Raw genomic sequence first — 19712 nt, 5'->3', positions numbered from 1 at the left:
GTTGTCCCTGTCCCGGGTACCCCCTCCGCGCCCGGGCCCCGGCCCCGCCCCCGGCCCCGTGCTCCCCGGCCCCCCATACCCCCGGCCCTCGCCCCGTGCTCCCCCGCCCCCTGGCCCCCCGGCCCCCCTGCCCCGCCCCGCCCCCTGTATCCCCGGCCCCCCCGTACCCCCGGCCGCCCCCTGTGCCCCCTCCCCCGGCCCCCGCTGTACCCCCGGCCCCCCCCGTACCCCCGGCCCCCCCCGCCCCCTGTGCCCCCTCCGCTGGCGCCGCGCCCTCCCCGGGCCCCCGGGCCTGTCCCGGGCACCCCCTCTCCGCGCCCGGCCCCCTCCGCTGTCCCAGCGCCTGCGGCCCCGCGCCCAGCCCCCCGCCCGCTTCCGCGAGGTCATCGATGTGCTCGGCGCTCTCCTGGGCCGGCCTGGGAGTGGGCGGGCCGGCTTGCGTCGGGTGGTCTAACAGGCGCCGGGCGGGGCCAATGGCGCGGCCGCACGGCTCCGCCCCCTCCTTCCGATTGGTCGGCGCCGGAGGGGCCCGGGAGCCTGGGGGTTAGGACTCAGCCTCACCGCCGCGCCGCGCCCTCAGCCCCCGGCTCCGTGGTTCCTGCCCGGCCGCCGCCGCCGCCGCCGCCATGGCCGAGTGAGTGGGGCCCGGCGGCCCCGGACTTCCCGGCGGAGCCGCCCCGACGTCCTGGGCCACGCGGTCCTGGAGCGCGGCCCGCAGCCCGGGTCCTTCGGGGTCGCCGCCTCTGGAAGGCCCGGGGCGGGGGTGGAGGGAGGGCGGAGGGGGCCGGGAGCAGGGGGCCGGGGGGCCGAGAGCAGCCTGGGGGGGAGGCCCCGGAGCAGGGGGTGGGGGGCGGGAGCAGGGGGCCGGGGGGTGGGGAGTCGGGAGCAGCCCGGGGGGGACGCGGGTCGTCCGCGGCGAGCTCGGGCGGGCGCGCGCGGTGGGGATGCGGTCGGGGTGCGGTGGGGACGCGCGGAGCGGAGCTGACCCTCCCCCCGCCCCCCTGCAGGGCCGACGTCGCGCTGATCGGGCTGGCGGTCATGGGCCAGAACTTGATCTTGAACATGAACGACCACGGCTTCGTGGTGAGTCGTGCGGGCTGCCCGCGGGGCCGGGGGCGGGGCGCGGGGCGGTGCTGGTGGCCCCGGAGCCCGACCACCTGCTGCTGCGGCGGCTCCCGCGGGACGGGGCCTTGGCCCAGGACGAGAAGCAGTGACCTCGTGGAGTGTGGCTCGGACGCCGCGGGTCTGCCGCATCCTCCACCCTCCACCCTCCATCCTCCACCCTCCATCCTCGAGGAGGCGTCCCCCCCGCCCCGAGAGCGCAGAATCTCACCTTGATGCCGGCTGAGACCTGGGCGGAGCGAGGAGTGAGCGGCGCAGCCGGACGAGCCCACTCGGACCCGAGTACTGGCAGCGGCTGCTGGCTTCTGGCCTGACGCTGAGCCCGGCGGGGGGCGACCCCGCTGGCCTCTGGCCTCTGGCCTCTGCCCGGGCTCACTCCTCACCTCGGCCCGAGCAGCTTCCCCGTAATCTAGGGTCTGAAGGTCCTCTGTGCCCTGGGTCCTCCTCATCCGACCGTTTGTCCTTCTAGGTCTGCGCCTTCAATAGGACCGTCTCCAAAGTGGATGATTTCTTGGCCAACGAGGCAAAGGGAACCAAAGTGGTTGGTGCTCACTCCTTGGAGGAGATGGTCTCCAAGCTGAAGAAGCCGCGGCGGATCATACTGCTGGTGAAGGCTGGGCAGGCCGTCGACGACTTCATTGGCAAACTGGTGAGGCTGGCTCTGCGCCCAGCTGCTGCCAGCGAGGCAGCTTCTCCCCTTCCTTCTTTCGGTTATTTTTATTTAGGAGATTTTTTTTTTTCTCTCCTGTGTCTGGATGCGAACTCCTCAGTTCAGACAAAACGATGCTTAAATGTCTCCGTGTTGTTTAACATGATTGGCACTAATTAAGTCACCGCATATCCTCAGGTGGTAATAATTACGTAAGAATGAAATTCTGAAAAAAAAAAGAAATTCTGAGGACACTAAGACATTTCCATAAGAATTCATCAACAGTAGGAACAAACAGTATTCATCTCAGTCCCTGTCTTTCATATTCAAAAAAACTTATTATTTTGGTTGTACATAAAGCATGTTTAGTTCTCTTCACTAAAAGAAGATTTCATTTTTCTCAGCATATGTATAAAGTAACAGCTTGTAAATCATTGTATGATTTAATATGAATGATGAGATTCCCTTAGGGAATCCTAGGAACTACATGCTGGGTACTTCTTTTTTTTTTTTTTAAAGGTTTTATTTATTTATTCATGACAGACACAGAGAGAGAGAGGCAGAGACACAGGCAGAGGGAGAAGCAGGCTCCATGCAGGGAGCCTGATGCAGGACTTGATCCCGGGTCTCCAGGATCAGGCCCTGGGCTGGAGGTGGCGCCAAACTGCTGAGCCACCCGCGCTGCCCTGGGTACTTCTGAATGATCTGTTGACTCTAGCAAGTGTATCTTTTTTTGGAAGAAAAATACGTGTATGGGCTGCAGTGGCCATGCTAGGGCGGGCAGGCGACAAAGTCCCGAGTGCCCCAGAGGTTCTGCTTTGTACTTCTGGCCCTGAGTCTCAGCGGAAGGGTGACTGCTTTGCGTTAGGTGCTAATTCTGGTTCTTTAACGCTGTAGTCTGACCCCTCCTTTAGGCACCCCCCCATGGCCCCAGGGCCAGGGCATGTGGTCTTTGCCAGGCTGTCCCCTCACAGAAGGGCCCACGACCACTCACCCACTGGGATGGCCGGGGGAGAGGAGGAGCCAATGGCGAAAATAGCTGTTTCCCCGGGGACTGTGCCCAGCAACATTGGTTGAAGCACCGATGCTATGAGCGGCTTCTGGGGCCCCTCTGGGGCCCTTCCCTCCACATACCTCACAGACAGTTTCTGGCAACAAGCTTGCTCCCAGTGCCGTGCAGCCTTGGGTGCTCTTCCCTCCAGCAGAACCCACAAAACTACACATGGCATATGGGTGGAGGGGAACCTGGGGAAATGACTTAAGAAGATACTCAAAGCCAGGATCCCTGGGTGACTCAGTGGTGTAGCCTTCGACCCAGGAGTGATCGTGGAGTCCTGAGATTGAGTCCCGCGTCAGGCTCCCTGCATGCAGCCTGCTTCTCCCTCTGTGTGTGTGTGTGTGTGTGTGTGTGTGTGTCTCATGAATAAATAAATACAATCTTTAAAAAAGAAAAAAGATACTCAATACCATTTTGTAGGAACAGCTCTGAAAAACCAAGGCATTAGCTGTTTAGAAGAAATGTTTCGCTGTGAGAATGTAGTGACAATAAACAAAGGCAAGGGATGTTTTACGGGAGTCATGTTAACAGTGGGGGTGTCTCCGCCGGGAGAGGACCTTGTAACCAGTGTGCCACCATTAAAAAAAAAAATGATCTAGAAAGGAAGAACACTGTGATAAGGAAAGGACGTACCAAGCTTTCTGTGTAGCAGGATGCTAAGCTGGTCACCATTAGCTACGCACAGAATGGACTGGAAAGTGGTAGTTTATTCTTCAGCATAAGAAAATACGAAGTCGTGTTCGCTGGAGCCTCGTGCAGGGAGTCTGAATAATAACTTAATAGAGTCAGGCTTAGCTGTGCTGTGGAAAGGTGTGCTAGTTTGAGGTCTGGTCTCCTGCCATCTCCAGACAGGGCTGATCACGTCATTTGGTCAGGCACCAAACCAACTGATGGCTACTTATGGACCTCCACTCTGCCCTGAGCAGATTTTACAGGAAGTGGCGTGATCCTTTAGAACAAGTCCTGTTTCCAGCGTTTGGGGATGTAAAGAAGCCAGTGACACACAATGGAAATATAAAATTTTGCAGGTAGGTTTTGGTTGTCATGAAATTTTAAAGAGAACAATCTTACTGGCAGAGAATTCTGACTAGGCTGCTAGCCCTACCCTTGCCCATAGGATCCAGCTCTAGCCAAGGGAGGGAGGACTTACTGAAAACTAAACTATATATACTTTTAGGCTGGATTTATTTGAGAGAAATTCTTGTTTGTTTCAACTGGTTAAAGTACATTCTGTTTTTGTCTTTCATTTCTTCAGCCCACCTTAACGCTAGTATCTGGTTACAGGTACCACTGTTGAACACTGGTGACATCATCATCGATGGAGGAAATTCTGAATACAGGGACACCACAGTAAGTATTCTTCAGTCTGAGTTCTTCCTTCTGAGAACATTGTAGAAAAACGTATCAGTATAGCACCTGTGATAAAGGAGTGGACTGTCCTTCTGTAGTGCTGACCCTGGGGCTTGGTGTGGAGCTGCCATCCTCAACCATTGCTCTGCTAAGACATACCTGAGGTCTCCTCAATCACACGTGGAACTCAGAAAGATGACTTCTGCTTAGATAGAGTAGGGCTGCCCGTGTGTGCCTAGCTTGTCCCTCCGCCTCCAGCCCATGAGATGTCCGTGTACGACAGGGTTGAGAGCCACGGCTCTACTGGCCTCATGTGTAGGAGACCCTGAATGATCTCAAGTGCTGAATGGCAGAAAGTCATACTTGTATGAAACCAGCTCTTAAAAGTAAAACCATGGAAAACCCACCAACTCTTAATGGAGTCTTATGGTACTAGATCTTCTAGGGAACCGAGAATGTGTGTTGGCCTTATTATTTCCTTTTGGGGGAAGGGTAGCTATTTTAAACTTCATGAATTTTTTTTTTTTTTTAATAAGTAATCTCTACACCCACATGGGGCTCAGACTCACAACCTCGAGATCAAGAGTCACCTGCTTTATTGACTGAGCCAGCTGGGCTCCCGGATTTTTTTTTTTCCTAACTCAAACTGAGGCAATCAAATTCCTCTTTTTTATTAATTAATTTTTAATTAATTATTAAAGTAGACTCCCACGCAACATGGAGCTTGAACTCACAACCCTGAGATCAAGAGTTGTATGTTCTACTACTGAGCCAGTCAGGTGCCCCAGGATAAAATTTCTTGAATGATCAGGTTCTTGGATCCTTGGGCCATTTCATATCCAGTGTGGGCTCTCCATACCTGTCCTCTACCTCCTCTTCATTCATTGAGAGAAACTATTTTATGGAAGCATAATGAAATTGTTTTTCTCTCCTGCCAGAGACGGTGTCGAGACCTCAAGGCCAAGGGAATCTTGTTTGTGGGGAGTGGAGTCAGTGGTGGAGAGGAGGGGGCCCGGTATGGCCCCTCCCTTATGCCAGGAGGGGACAAAGAGGCCTGGTGAGTATCCAAGGTGCCACCCCCATGTCAGCATAAGGGAGCCTGAGCTGTGAGGAAGATGAGCCATGGGCATTTCTGCCACCCTGATCTCAGTGGTGCCTGAGTGTTGGAAATGCTGGAAATATTTCTTTTATCTATACTTTTCACTACTTTGACATCACATATGTGCATATTCTCTTTTGTGTTTTGTCTTCTGTTACTTCCTCCAAGACTGACACTAGGACGTTCTCAACAGGCTTAACAGAGTTCAGAGGCTTTAAGGAAGGTTCTGTTCGAATAATGTCCTGGGCACGGTCTGAAGTTAGAAGTAATGTCTGCCTCTATAATTGATGCACAGTCCTAAAATAACTGTTTATTTAACAATTGTGAGTAATGGAAAAATCTGACACGGCCTGCCTGTTTTGTGCCTGGGAAAACGAGGTAGAAGTTTTCTATTTGACTTGTGGGAAAAACGAATTTTGCACTGTTCACTGTGCTGTATGTAAGAGGAAGTGTTGGCCATAGAGGGGGAGGTGCACTGGTGATGTAAGAGGAGGAGTGCGTAAGGCGTGGGGGTGGGGGGCAAGCAGGACAGAGAATCCAAATGAAAAGGTGCTAGTAGTAATAACCCCTGACACAGACTGAGAGAACCAGACAGGGCTGGAGAAGCAGAAGAGAAAGAGCGAGCAAAGGAGGGATCTTGTTGAGGGAGATGTGGAAAGGTACCATTCTTTTCTGAAGGAGTTTGAATTCCAAATATGCTAGAATTATATTAAGTATAAAAGTAAGGAGTGACCCAGCCTAGTTCCCAGAGGTGTAGGGCTTACTGGGGAAGATTATTTTTTAAACTCCCTGTCTCAGGCAGCTCGGGTGGCGCAGCGGTTTAGTGCTGCCTGCAGCTTGGGGTGTGATTCTGGAGACCCGGGATCGAGTCCCACGTCAGGCTCCCTGCCTGGAGCCTGCTTCTCCCTCTGCCTGTGTTTCTGCCTCTCTCTCTGTGTCTTTCATGAATAAATAATAAATAAAATCTTACAAAAATAAAAAATTCCCTCTCTGATGAATAGGTTGGGGAATTCTTTGCAGCATGTGAAATCTAAAGATTTTATTTATTTGAGCAAGAGCGTGTGTGCACAGGTGCACAAGTTTCAGCAAGGGGAGAGGTAGGGAGAGAATCCCAAGCAGACACTCTGTTGCATGCAGAGCCCAGCACAGCACTCGATCCCAGGACCCTGAGATCATGACCTGAGCCAAAATCAAAAGTCAGACCCTTAACCGACTGAGCCTCCCCAGGCGCCCCTGCAGTATGTGAAATCTAGAAGTAGAGAGAGGCCTTCCTTCCTGCCTCTCAGAAGCTTACGAACATTTATCTCGGGCTAGGCACTCAGATGATACACGTGAGGACATCTGATAAGGCGCAGGTGCCCCAGTTGCTCCTGGACTCATTCTCCCAGGCCCAGCTGGAGAAGTAGAAGCCGCACCATCATCTGAAATGCTCAGTACGAGCTCCGTGATGTTCTGAAGCTTAACATTTAGCTGTTTGAGCTCTAATCCTGAACGTTAACTTTGCAATTCTGTCAATTCTGTGTCTTTACCAAAAACTTGTTGTAAAGAAGCCTTTATTAGTAAGTAGTGAGGAGACCAGAAGCAGAAAGCCTCGTGAGCTAACCTGGCCTCCTGCGGGGCAGTGGGAGGGACGAAGCACAGCAGCCTTCCTCGGGGTAATAAGGAACTCTGCTCTGGGAAACCTGCGCAGTTCTGCACTCCCAGGATCGCGCCCCGCCCGGTGACCTGCATCCAGACTCGTAAAAGGCATCTGCCTCTGCAGGAACTTCCCTGTTGCTTGCTGTTTGGAATCACAGCTCCTTTTGACAGTGCAGAGGAAATTTCTCCGGGTGCTTTCATGCTTCCAGCGGGTCTGTCTGCTTTAACCAGATAGTCTGCAGCCTCTGATGGGCTTACCTCGTGGTCTTGGCACATTGGTTACTTTTTCCATGAAGGGGGGTGCTTCCACCTCCTATTTGGAGAAAAAAATCGGGGGTGGCGGGAGGTCCTTGAATATTTGAGATCTCAGTCCTCTTTTCAGCAGCTAAACTACACGGTTCCACCCCACAGGCCCCACATCAAGACCATCTTCCAAGGCATCGCTGCGAAGGTCGGATCGGGGGAACCCTGCTGTGACTGGGCAAGTTCTGGCTTCTCTTTCAAGCCAGGTGGTAACTTGGGCGCAAACATGACACAGTGCACACAGCCAGGACCACCTTGTGGCAGCAGTTAGTTGTGTGACAAGCATCTCAGTCTTGAAGTCGCTAGCGCAGCTGAGGCCCAAGATGCATGCCTGTTTTACATGTCCTTGCATCTTAATATTTCAGAGCCTTGAGGCTGGTATTAGAAATAGGCCTCCTCAATTCATCTAAAAGTTGGATTCTTTAAGAAGGTACAGCAAGGATGAGGTGAAGCGAGATTTGTTTTAGCCGTGTGACTTCATGAAAATGAAGAAAATGTCAGAATCAAAAGCGGGCTTTCTCTGCCTGCATGGAAGGAGGACTGAGTGGCTGATGCGGTCAGATGTCCTGGCCACGGATGTGGACAATCTCTCCCGTAGCCTGGGATGCAGGTATTCTGTGCTTGAACAGAGTACGCTATACATGGCCTTTTGCCTTCACGAAATGGGAGGGAGGCCCAGGCTCACTCCTTTATGCCTCCCTCCCTGCATTTTGTGTTGCTGCTAAAATCAGTTTTATCCCCGCTGCAGCCTCGGACCATGCCATGGGTGGGAAAGGCACTAGGCTGGGAGACCTGGCCTGTAATTCTGGCTCTCCATTCACTGTGTGACATGAGTGACTCAGTACAGTATGTGGGCTTCAGTGTTCTCGTCTATAAAATATGGGGGGTGGGCTGGATGGTCTCCGAGGTCTCTTTAGCTCCTAATCCCATTTTTTAGTTTTATTTTGTATGAGGGAGGTTAAGAGGGGAGATGGAAGAGGCCTGAGGTGTACGAGGAATTGGGGAGGCCTGACCAGGCCCGTGATGGCAGCGGGCACCCCACGCTGGTCCATACATTTTAACCAGCCATCATGGAGTTCGGGCAAAGTCTGCCTAGGCCAAGAGGGTGCTGGGCTGGGTTTGGAGGGTTGAGGATTTTCTCATTAGTATGAAGGATTAGGAAGGGAACTTTCGGGCCTCAGTCGCTGATTACTACAGTAACAGGACAGCAACAGCCCCCTCTTTGTAGACATGCTTAGGACAGAACGGTGAAGAAAAAACTAGCACTGGCCCTCAAGTGTCCCGATCAAGTCGGGGATTGACTTTCTGTAGCCTCAGGGCGTTAGTCTCAGGATATTGAAAAAGCTGGTAGAGATACTAAGAGCAGGGACGCCTTAGTTCATTCGTGAAGTTACAGGAAGGATGGGGTGAAGTAATGTGATTAGCCCTGTTACTCAGCAGCCACAGAAGGTGTCCAAATCAGAAGGGGGCAGCTCAGAGGGTGGAAGTCTGTGATGTGGGCGTCCATAGTACGGCTCCCCGCGGTGACAGAGCAGAGACGGCACACCAGGCCCGGCAGACATCGCAGGGGGACGCCTGTCGTGGGGATGGATGCACCTGACAGCAGCACCCGATGCCACCGAGTATTTGACCACGATACCCCTTTGTTCTGACTCCCGGCCCACTAGACAGTTTTCAGATTATTTGGCTTCCCGCGCAGCTCGCCTGCAGGGACGGAACGAGCCAGTGGGACTGACACTGTAAGCACTAAGGATCCGTAGTCGAGTTTCTTGCCCTAAACTCACAGGCTGGTGTTCTGACTGTATACATCTTGCCAGTGTTCCTAGAAGTCCGTGTCTTGGCCGCTGGGAGACTCTGGCAGGAACACGTTTCTGGGCTTGGTAGCCGTTAGAAACAACCACGATACATTTATGTTTTTAAAAGTACAAGTGATTTACTTAGCCGACTTACTGTAAGCCCGGTGAGTAGGAGAGCGGTGACCTCAGGAGGACGAGGGCTCCTTTCACTTGGGGGCAGGGCTGGGGGCACGGGGCCCTTAGTAGCAAGAGAGGATGGGAGACAGTGGGTGAGGAGCTGTGGGCGCTCGCAGTGAATTGGGATGTTTGGAAAAACCTTGAGAGGAATGAGTTCAGAGTGAGTCTGCAGTCACGCCGGACTGTGCTGAGCTGTGTGGAGCTGTTATGAAGCGATTCTTAATTTTAAAAATACTGCAGATATTTGCTTCATATTTGTCATTTTTTATAGGGGGAGGGAGCCTTGCCAAAGAACTTGACGTGGGCTTTTCTGAGGTATTAACCCGCCGCTTTGACGGCCTCCTGGTGCTCGTTGCTCTGACAGGTGGGAGACGAAGGAGCAGGACACTTTGTGAAGATGGTGCACAATGGGATAGAGTACGGGGACATGCAGCTCATCTGTGAGGCTTACCACCTGATGAGGGATGTGCTGGGCATGGAGCATAACGGGATGGCGGAGGTGAGTCCCAGGCCTTGCCCCTGGCCGCAGGGGACTCTGCTCAGATGAGAGGGGTTTGCTGGCCACGACGAAGCCTTCCTCTGCCTCCTTCCTGTGGTCACTGCTGGTGGCAGGTTGGTCTCGGCCTCCATCAGGGGACGCGGTAAGATAGGACAGCTGGTCACTAAGCCGAGTCCCCAGGTTACCTGGGCGGCAGTCATTACCACCATTTAGTGACCATTCCCTTGTCAGGCCTGTGGCCTTTTACTGGTCCTCTCATCGTCCCCCATGGGAGGTGGAATCGAAACTTGCTTTCCTGGTCAGGTTGGGACTGGCTGTTTGACAGTTAATCAAAAAGGTCAGAGTGGGGGGAACATTTTATCATGAACCAGATGTTCAAACATACAGCAGAGTTGAAAGAACACTTGTGTGTGCACCACCCAGATTCTCCTCTGGCATTTTACTAAACCTGATCGAATATCTATCTGTCTATCCCTCTATCAGTTTGATCTTTTAAAAATACACGTCGAGGTAAACGTCAGGACTCCATTCTCTAGACAGTCTGCATCGTTACTAGGTAACATTTATTTTAACTGAAAAGAGGAAGGCGCATTCATCACCTGTCCAGTCCTTTTCTCGAGGCGTGGCTCTGCTGGCCAGCACCGTAGTCCTCTCTCTCACCATCTGCAATTTCTGCTCCCAGTGACTTCATGTGGAACACGATTTAGGAATACTTACTTGTGAGATGTCTGCAGAAGAACCCTTCCAGAATTTTGTTTACAGGTTTTCCTCCTCATTTTTTTGTTTTATTAAAGTTTATTACCTTTTTAATCGTCTTCACCCAGTGTGGGGCTTGAACTCACGACCCCGAGATCATGATCTGCACCCTCCACCGACTCAGACCGCCCGGCACCCGTCCTCCTGGCAGTCCCCACTTGGCTTCACTGATTTGCCTTGACTGTTCTTTCCAAAACAGTTTAACTTGATTTTCATTGGAAGAGCGCTTTTCATTTTTTGTGTTCAAATGTGACTGACTTAGAGGTTAACGTATCTATTCAACAAATACTGCGCCTGCTGCTTTGTGTGCTAGAAACTGTTCTAAACCTTGGGGATGTGACCAAAGTCCCTGTCTGCACAGAGCTGGGAAGCCAGGCTAGCAATTACGCAGACATTCGTTGGCGGTAACTGTTACACAGAAGAGGAGACGGGAGTAAGGAGGTCAGGGGAGCAGGGAAGGCCTCTGAGGGGGCAGTGGTGTGAGGTGAGGAGCGATCGGCTCTGTGGGAAGAACGTGCTGGCAGGTGCTGGCAGTCACTGGCATGACCACCTGAAGTCACGTACCTCACATACCGCTGACTGGTGGTGAGCAGAAAACTCAGCTTGGGAGGCTCGCACGCACTTAGAGCCCTGGAGCCTCGGGGCGGAGCAGATGGAGCGCCTGGGTCTGTATTTGCAGAGGAAGGCGGTGAGCCAGGGAAGGGGGCCTCTGGGCAGCCCCTGCTTTCTCTCACCCGGTTTCCTCTCGCGTCCCGCACTAGGCATTTGAGGAATGGAATAAGACGGAGCTCGACTCGTTCCTCATTGAAATCACCGCCAATATTCTCAAGTTCCGAGACAGTGATGGCCAACACCTGCTGCCCAAGATCAGGGACAGCGCAGGGCAGAAGGGCACGGGGAAGTGGACTGCCATATCAGCCCTGGAGTACGGCGTTCCCGTCACCCTCATTGGTAACGTGCGGCCTGGCCTCCGCTGAAGCCTCTCGTCTCACTGGTTTTGCTCTCGCTGTCCTGGAAGATGGGGGTAGCCTGGCTACTAGGGAGCGGGTCTTCAGGGGAACGTGGGCGGCCTCCGGTGCCTTCTGCTCCAGCGCAAGAGGCTGATGCCCTTGAATCTCTTCTCTCCTTCCTGTGGCTTTGAGATGCACGTGGGAGTGCCTGGCTTTCCTACCCAGTTCGACCTTCAGGGTTGCTTTTGTCTGAGTGACTGAACAGTGGCTGGTGACCCCCATGACTGTCTAAGGGGGAAGGTCAACGTAACGAAATTTTTCATACACAAGTTTACCAAATGACATAAGCTTACGTACTCAGCATTTATTATAAATGTTCTGCTGAGGTGTCCCCCTTCCCCTGATATTTATTACTTTATTTTATTTAAGGTTTATTTATTTTTAAGTAATCTCTGCCCAGCATGGGGCTTGAAGTCATGATCCTGAGGTCAAGAGTCACCTGCTCTTCCTACTGAGCCAGCCAAGCGCCCTTCCCCCAGATATTTTTTTAAAAAGAGAGTATTACCTATACATTTCAGGTCCTTTATATTCCCTCCCTCCCTTCCTTCCTTCCTTCCTCTCCCTTTAGAACAAAAAGCCACCATCCTGGCCATTCATGTGTGTCTTTTTCATGCATATTGTTTGTTTAATAGCAGTGAGTTAAGCATCAGACTCAAGATACAGGGGAAAGGAAATTCTAGAAAGCAGAAACACACAGAGAACAAATAATAAGAGGATTAATAAAACTACAAGTTAGTCCTTTAAGAATAAGATAGGTACACTTCTGGCAAGATTGAAAATGGAGAATAAAACAAGGTGGCTAGCATGCTGAATGAAAGGCTAATCGTTGCTCCCCGTCCAGTAAAACAGATTCTCCCCTCTGCTCATCCGGTCACGGGCGGCCTTTCCCTCCCTCGTCTCCCCACTCCTTTTCATTTGCTAGAACCATGGCTCCCCGTGACCAGGGACAGTGCTGGGAGGTGCCCTGAGGACAAGTTGGTTGCATAGCCAGCTCTGCAGAAGGAAGCAGTCACTTTTTTGCTAGTCGCTGGGTGCCGCCCTGGGCAGGGACCTCGGGGACGACAGCGGGGGACGGTTTCTCCATCGCGGACTCAACAGGAGTACTGTAGGTTCCTCTCGCTTGAGAGACTTGGTCCCCTTCTGCCAGTGGAAGGTGGGCCAGGCCTACTCCCTCCTCGATGCCATTCTCATTTGGGGAACTAAGGGGGAAGTGAGTCTCGGGCTGATCCTTGGGTAACACCAAGTGTTGCGCCACGCTGGCCTCCTTGCGCCAGCTGTTACCCAGAGGCTTCCGCCCTCCCGCGCTGAGTCCCCCCCTCCAGCACCCAGCCACCGTGCGTGTGCGCTACTGGCATGGCAGGGGTGCTGCCCCAGGATGAGCGATGCTTGCTCGTGGGGTGCTTGGAGTTTGGGCAGGGTGGTCAGGTGTAGGGCTGGTTCTTTTCCTTGAAAACAAAGACCAGAGATTTGACTTCATTTTGTCTGTGGGGGAAGGAATATTTCGAGTAATTTATCCTAGTTCTATAAATTGTCAGCGGAGCAGGAGTCTTCTATAAGGGCTAATTGTTGAAGATGGTAAATGTCTTGATACTAAAATACCATATCATGATGTCATTTATTCAAATAAAATCGTGGTGCTGATGGACGTACTAGAAACTAAATTTTAACAATTACACGTGGAGTTTTTGTGGGTTGAGCCTGTGCTATTAGTCAGTACTCGTTTCAGATGAGCCCCATGTCCAGGCAGTGCAACCGTAGCCAAGCATCCAGCCCAATCCCAAGGCAGCCTGATGGTAACTAGTTTTCGAGGGGGTAGTGAGTGCTTCTAAGGAAGAGAGTTTGAACATTTAAAAATTAAATTTCTCGGGCAGCCCAGGTGGTCCAGCAGTTTAGCGCCACTTTCAGCCCAGGGTGTGATCCTGGAGACCCGAGATCGAGTCCTGTGTCGGGCTCCCTGCATAGAGCCTGCTTCTCCCTCTGCCTGTGTCTCTGCCTCTCTCTCTCTCTCTCTGATGAATAAATAAAATCTTTAAAAAAAAATTAAAATTAAATTTCTCTCAAGTGAAACTTTATATGTGGACCAACGGACAAATTCTGAATAACAGTGGTTTCACCTGTGTTGTGACTCGAACTTGAACTTACAACCCTGAGATCAAGAGTCGTATGCTCCACCGCCTGAGCCAGCCAGGCACTTCCAATTCCCCTTCTGAATGTTGTGTTGATCTTTGTGGTTGATACCTGTATTTATGTTGGAAGATTGACTTGTTTGGACTTGTAGTTCTCAAATTGTCTAGAGCTTTCTCAAAATTCAAAACCTTTTTTAAGCTTAAAAGTTCTTTCTGCACCAGGTTAGATGTTGTGGCCCAAGGTTGAGACTTCAGCTCTTTGCACTGTTGGAAATCCAGCTCCTTTTCTAGTTTTCCTCACCCTCTCTGGCTTATGTGTACTCTTTACCCTCCGGTTTTCTGTGAACTTTGGTAATGTTATCCCCTCCCCTGCGCAGGAGAAGCGGTTTTTGCTCGATGCTTATCATCTCTGAAGGATGAGAGGATTCAGGCTAGCAAAAAGCTGAAGGGTCCCCAGAAGATGCAGTTTGAAGGTGATAAGAAAGCATTCCTGGAAGATATTCGGAAGGTGGGGCCCAGTCCCTGGCCGTGGTGCTTGTTGGCGCTTCGGGAGGCAGTGGGGTGGGAGGACGTGGGAGGCCCAGGTGGGGGCAGCAGAGTCCAGCCCCATCCTGTTACCCCTGTCCATGCTAGGACCTGCACCACGGGCGGGGGGCACGTGGCTGGCTCTCGCTCTGACGGGGCCGTGGTTCTTTAGGCCCTCTATGCTTCCAAGATCATCTCGTACGCGCAAGGCTTTATGCTGCTGAGACAGGCAGCTACAGAATTTGGCTGGACCCTCAACTATGGTGCCATCGCCCTGATGTGGAGAGGGGGCTGCATCATCAGGAGGTGAGTGCGGGGGGCACAGAGAGTGGTGGTCTCTGCGCCTGTGTGGACAGTTTCCCTGGGACTGGTTTATATGGTCACATCCTGCCTTTATGCCGTATGTCAGCTGTTAAACTAGATTGTCTGCGCTACACCCTTTAAAGTGATCCTGTGAGAACCATCGTGCCCTCTGGCCTTGCCTCTTGGGACTCTGGCACCCTCTTCACTGAGCCAGCAGCTGGCTTAAAGGGATGAGGAGAGCAAGCTTGTACCCTGCTAGGGCGTGTGTCTGCTCCCGACTTCTCTCCCTGCTCTGCCGGCATTCAGCGTGCTGAGGCTAACGTTCGTTCATTTGTTCCCTCCTAATTTCAGTGTGTTCCTGGGAAAGATAAAGGATGCGTTTGATCGGAACCCACAACTTCAGAATCTACTACTTGATGACTTTTTCAAGTCAGCGGTTGAAAACTGCCAGGTAGGTCTCCCCCGCTGGGTGGTGGGAACCGTCTCAGCGGGTTTTGTGTTTCACTTACGGGCGTCGATGCCCATGGAATTCTGTTGCTTTGACTGGGAGCGGTTATCTTCTCTGTCTGTGGCTTGTGTTTGCTCAGGACTCGTGGCGGCGGGCAGTGAGCACCGGAGTCCAGGCGGGTGTCCCCATGCCCTGCTTCACCACCGCCCTTTCCTTCTATGATGGATACAGACACGAGATGCTACCGGCCAACCTCATCCAGGTGAGCTCTCGGAGTAGGTGCCAAACATCGACCTGGCTGGTGCTGAGGGCGGCGTGTGCACTTATTACTCCAACCAACCCAATTTCTTGTTTTCCAGGCTCAGCGGGATTACTTTGGGGCTCACACTTACGAACTCTTAGCCAAACCCGGACAGTTTATCCACACCAATTGGACAGGCCACGGTGGCAGCGTGTCGTCCTCTTCATACAATGCCTGACCAGACTGGTTACCCGCCACAATTCCCTAGACTGGGACATTCCACTTGCCACTTGCCACTGCTTACACAGCCCTCTGCCCTACTTTCTGCTCAGACCTTTTAAAGTAGTCTCTCATAAGAGACTCCTGAAAAAGTTAATGTGAGTTTACTTGTAAAGTAGCTGGGTTAGCAGCACCGTGCCCTCTGGCCTGGCCCCCTTGGGGCCAAGCAGGAGGTGCCCGTGTGCACACCAGCGTGAATCATGAGTCAGCTCCCAGCAGCAGTTTTCCACGTGTCCCCTGTGATTAGGGAGGCAGGGCAATTTCCCGATAGAGGCACGCATAGATGGGAAGGGTTGCTGTGGGATTTTCTCAAACTGGAATCTTCGTATCATGTAATAGATTTCCCATTCTCCACTTAATAAAAGGTACATTCTACTTACCGTCTTCTCTAGACTAAAGTAGTCTCACATTGGCCACAGTGAGCCGTCCTCACCCCCGGCAGAAAGGTTTGCAGCAGGTTTCATCACATTGGAGTCTGTTTCCTTTGAGCCTTGTTCACTTTTTCCTCTGCGTTTTCTCCAAAAGAAGACTCCAGGATAATACAAGAAACACAGCAAAGTTAGGATCCTGATTAACTGTGTGGGAAAGGATGAGAAGGGGATACAGGGGATCTGAATGTGTTCCCAGGTTGGGCACTGGGTCCATGGACGTGCACTGATGACAGTCCTCATGCCTTTCGTGTTGTCACACTTGATACTACTACACGACATGGTGGGCTCAGGGTGCCCACCTCTTTCTCTTTGGCCCTGAGCCAGGTGCTTGGTTTTGGGGTGGGATTTTTAGCAACCAAGCCTCCTCCTTGAATCTGGCCTATCGACTTTATCTTATTTACTCAAGGACAAAAGTTCCTGCCAGCATACTTCATAGTGTTCTGTGGCCTGATGCCAGTGTAATTGTCTTATTCCAGCAGCCTAACTCCAGGAAGATTTCTCTGGAATGCTTTAGAAAGCCTTGAGAGTACCCTAGAATAGAGCAAAGGGCTTCCTTGTTTTGACAGCTGGTGAGGAATCTGACCTCTGACCTCTTTCAGAAAAGTGCAGGGGCTCACAGAGCTATCATGGGAGGCGACCCTTTTCATTAAATGTTCCGCGTTTGAAGCTCTCAGCCTGGATGTGACTACTTAGCCAGACAGGGCCGGCACCCCTCCCCGCCCCACCTGCAAGTCTAAGAGGTGCTGAGTCACTGCCCATGACAGGGCTCTTTTGTAAGGGGGAAGAACCACTCCACTCGATGCAGCTTCTCTCACAGGTGACTGGTGACCACTTGCTCGAGGCAGACAGGCGTTCCTAGGATGGAGAGCGAGTTCCCTCAAAGAAACACTGGTGAGGGGTTGGGGACGGAATGTGAAGCTGGACTGTCCACAAGAGTGTCTGAAATCCTAATGATAACCTGCAGTAGAAGCTCCTGCTCACCCTCCAGAAGCCGTGAAGCTTTAGATCCAGGCCCTTCACCTACTGGCTGTTGGACTTGGGCAAATTATTTACTATCTCTGCTCTGAGTTTTCTCATCTGTAAAAGACAATAATAGTACCGTCTCCTCAAGGCTACTTTGAGGATTCGTGGAGTAAGAACAGGCCAGTACCTGGCACATGATAAGCTCCTGTATGTGGCATTATTACGACCATGTCAGGGTGTACCTGTCCCTGAAGCAGTGGGATTTCTGAGAGTCAGAAACCAAATTACTTCTCAGCACCCAGTGGGGAGCTCACTCTGCAAACCAGTCCTCAGAAGGTTCCTGGTGGGGCTCCCCTGTGCGCTGCACGGCAGGGTGTGTGGGTGTGGCCCCACACTGGGCGACGCCACGTTGGCCACTCGCCCACAAGAAGTGCTAGAGCACAGACGGAGGAGCATCAGTGCACAGGTAAGCTGGGACACCCGAGGGTACACAGCTCTGCTAACCGGCATTGTCCCCACAGGTAAGTCACCTGAGTCCTCCACCTTGCCATTTCTTCATCTGCAAAATGGGGTTAAAAATCACTTCCTCGGGTCATTGGGACAACAAATGGGATTATGGATAAACTACTTGGCACAGTAGCTGGCACACAGCAAGAGCATAGGAATCTGGTGTTAAAGAATGAAACCGTCCTCTGCCGACGTCCTTGGTGGGGACTGGTTTTACTATATAGGCTCCTGTGCTTTTGAATTTTAACTTCCGTGACTGGCTTGAAAGATCAGTAAAAACCTGTACGGGCTCTAGTACGGGCTGCCCAGCTTCCCGGGTAGCCCAGGTCCCTATTCTGTCCCGCCAGGAACTCCCTGTGCTCCGTTTTACTGAGCCCAGGTGCCGGTGTCTGTTCTCATCCACATGAAGAGGGTGATGAGCTGTTCTGAGAAGGAAATGAGTGCTCGCCCAGTGACGACTATTCAGGGTTCACCATTTCTTACCCAGCTCATGTGGAAAGTGGGACTTCTGGCCCTGGGCAAGTCTGTCCCTGCCAACCTGACCACGCAGGGACAGTCTGGTGGCTAGTCCAGCAAAGGGCCTCCCTGTGCAAAAATCCCAGGCCCCTTCGTCTTCAGCCACAACTCCTGCTTTATTGGGGACACAGGTTGGTTATAAAGACCGCTGGATCAGACAAGCGAGTAGACAGGATTTCTCGGCAAGGAGACCTTAGGCGGGGGATGGGCAAGTGGTACGCATTCTCTGACATGCGGAGTCCAACCCTTTGGGAGGAGCAGAGGCCTTCGGGATGGTTAGCACGTATATGCTGTCTAGAAATCCTCTATGTTGTCCCAGGTACTACCGAGTGCTGTGTAACAGACCACGCTAAGCACAGGTAAGAGCCATTAGTAGTAGTGTCCTAGTTCTGTGGGTTAGGACCTGGAAGGGCCTGGGGGCACAGCCTGTCTCTGTTCCACAGTGTCCGGGCCACTCCGTGGCTGGGGTCATTTGGAGGGGTCTGGCCTCTTCATGACTGGTGGTCACTGCCGGCTGCTGGCTGGGACCTCAGCGAGGGCGGAGAAAGGCACACAAAAGTGGCCTCATGCGGCGCTGGGCTGCCTCACAGTACGGCAGCCTCGGGCTGCGCTGGCCTTTTACACAGGGGCTCCGCCCCAGAGGTGAGGGATCCTGCTAACAGCAGACACGCAGCCTGGGCGCCAGCCAGCCGCAAGTCAGGCACAGTGCATCAGGTACAAGCACGTCATTAGCACCTCCACTTCAATGGGGTGGGGAGGGTTAGACGTGACCTCTAGATGGCAGAGGATGTGGGGAGCGTGTGGGCCCGCAGATACTGACTGGATTTTTTGAGGAATGTGATCGTCACAGGGGCTCCCCTGGAGAAAGACCATTCGTCAGGCGCTTGGGCCCGCTTTGGGAGTCTTCTGAGCGGCACGTACAGGAATTCAAGTCACAGGGTGCACCGGGCACTGCTCTAAGTGAACTCCTTTAGCACGACACCCTCTGCAGCGGGCCCTGGCGTCATCCCCCATTTGTCGATGAAGCCCAGGGACGTGAAGTAACTTGTCTGAGGTCACGGAGCTCCTGAGCCCTGGAACCAGAACCTCAGCAACCTGGTGCGGGTTTGTGCCCTCAACCATTAGACTGTCTGACCGCACCCCGTGTACAATTCACGTCTTTCCTCGGCCCCTGGCACACCTACTGCACACCTACCATGTGCCAAGCGCTGTTCCTGGGACCTCGCATCTGTGGGGAGAGAAGACCGGAGGCCCTGACTCCGTGACCCTGTAGAATCCACACCACAGCCAATGCAGGGTTTTTTTTTGAATCAGCATTTTACAGTGACATTTTGGAGGAAACAAATGATGACTCCTACTGAATTACGCACTCACGGTGCCCAGTCTAGGGCAGCGGAGAAGGACCCAGTGAGCCCCCGGACGTCCGCGTCCCGTTTATGGCGAGGGCGCGGCTCAGAAGCCCGGCTGCCCATGGGATCTGGGCTCCACGACGTCCCAGCACGTCGGGGCCTTGTTCCCTCTCCTATCGCGTGGGGCACCTACCTCCCCGCGGCGGCCGCTGAGGTCCCAAACCCGGCAGAGCGGCCCAGGGGCGAGCAAGCCCCGCAGGAGGGCTGGCTCCTGGCGGGGGGGGGGGGGGGGGGCGCTCGGTGTGCACAAGGGTCGCCTCCAGCCGCCGCGTCGTGTGGCTCCTCCGCGGGGCGAAATCGCTCCCTCGCAATTGGGCCGTTTTCCGCGATGCGGTCACTCAGCTCCAGACCCTCCTCCGCGGACTCTTCCACGGGCCCTGGAGTAACGCCCGCGGGGAGGCCGCGGCTTTCTGCACGCGGACGCACACGTACGTGCACCAACGTGTACACGTGCACATCAGGGACAGGATCTGAAACCGACGGCGCACAGCGTGGGGCCCGACGTGGG

At 53.2% G+C, this 19712-nt stretch overlaps 1 protein-coding gene and 1 long non-coding RNA gene across 2 annotated transcripts; one reads left to right on the top strand and one right to left on the bottom strand.

Moving 5' to 3' along the window:
* The first annotated feature begins 544 nt into the window (after positions 1-544).
* On the top strand, positions 545-15758 carry PGD (phosphogluconate dehydrogenase). Its single transcript, XM_038532044.1, has 13 exons — positions 545-634; positions 1008-1083; positions 1592-1771; positions 4113-4178; positions 5117-5235; positions 7327-7396; positions 9556-9690; positions 11208-11397; positions 13960-14090; positions 14280-14413; positions 14762-14861; positions 14998-15120; positions 15218-15758. Exons 1-13 carry the CDS (start codon positions 627-629, stop codon positions 15335-15337), a joined length of 1452 nt encoding a protein of 483 aa, XP_038387972.1. The 5' UTR covers positions 545-626; the 3' UTR covers positions 15338-15758.
* Positions 1163-19419, bottom strand: LOC111094184. The gene is made up of 4 exons (XR_005356206.1): positions 19338-19419; positions 15759-15907; positions 4089-4208; positions 1163-1997 (listed from the first exon to the last, which is right to left on the bottom strand). It is a non-coding gene; the product is annotated as an uncharacterized LOC111094184 (long non-coding RNA).
* Between the last annotated feature and the right edge of the window lie 293 nt (positions 19420-19712).

The sequence above is a fragment of the Canis lupus genome, chromosome 2 (assembly GCF_011100685.1).
Source record: "Canis lupus familiaris isolate Mischka breed German Shepherd chromosome 2, alternate assembly UU_Cfam_GSD_1.0, whole genome shotgun sequence".
NCBI classification, from domain to species: domain Eukaryota; kingdom Metazoa; phylum Chordata; class Mammalia; order Carnivora; family Canidae; genus Canis; species Canis lupus.
Note: the sequence above shows the minus strand (reverse complement) of the source record. Positions and strands in the feature narration are given on the sequence as shown.

Excerpts from the sequence above, each read along its gene's own strand:
- PGD (XM_038532044.1), top strand. Across the intron at positions 4,179-5,116 it reads CTGAATACAGGGACACCACA|AGACGGTGTCGAGACCTCAA; the intron begins GTAAGTATTCTT and ends CTCTCCTGCCAG. Across the intron at positions 15,121-15,217 it reads TACCGGCCAACCTCATCCAG|GCTCAGCGGGATTACTTTGG; the intron begins GTGAGCTCTCGG and ends CTTGTTTTCCAG.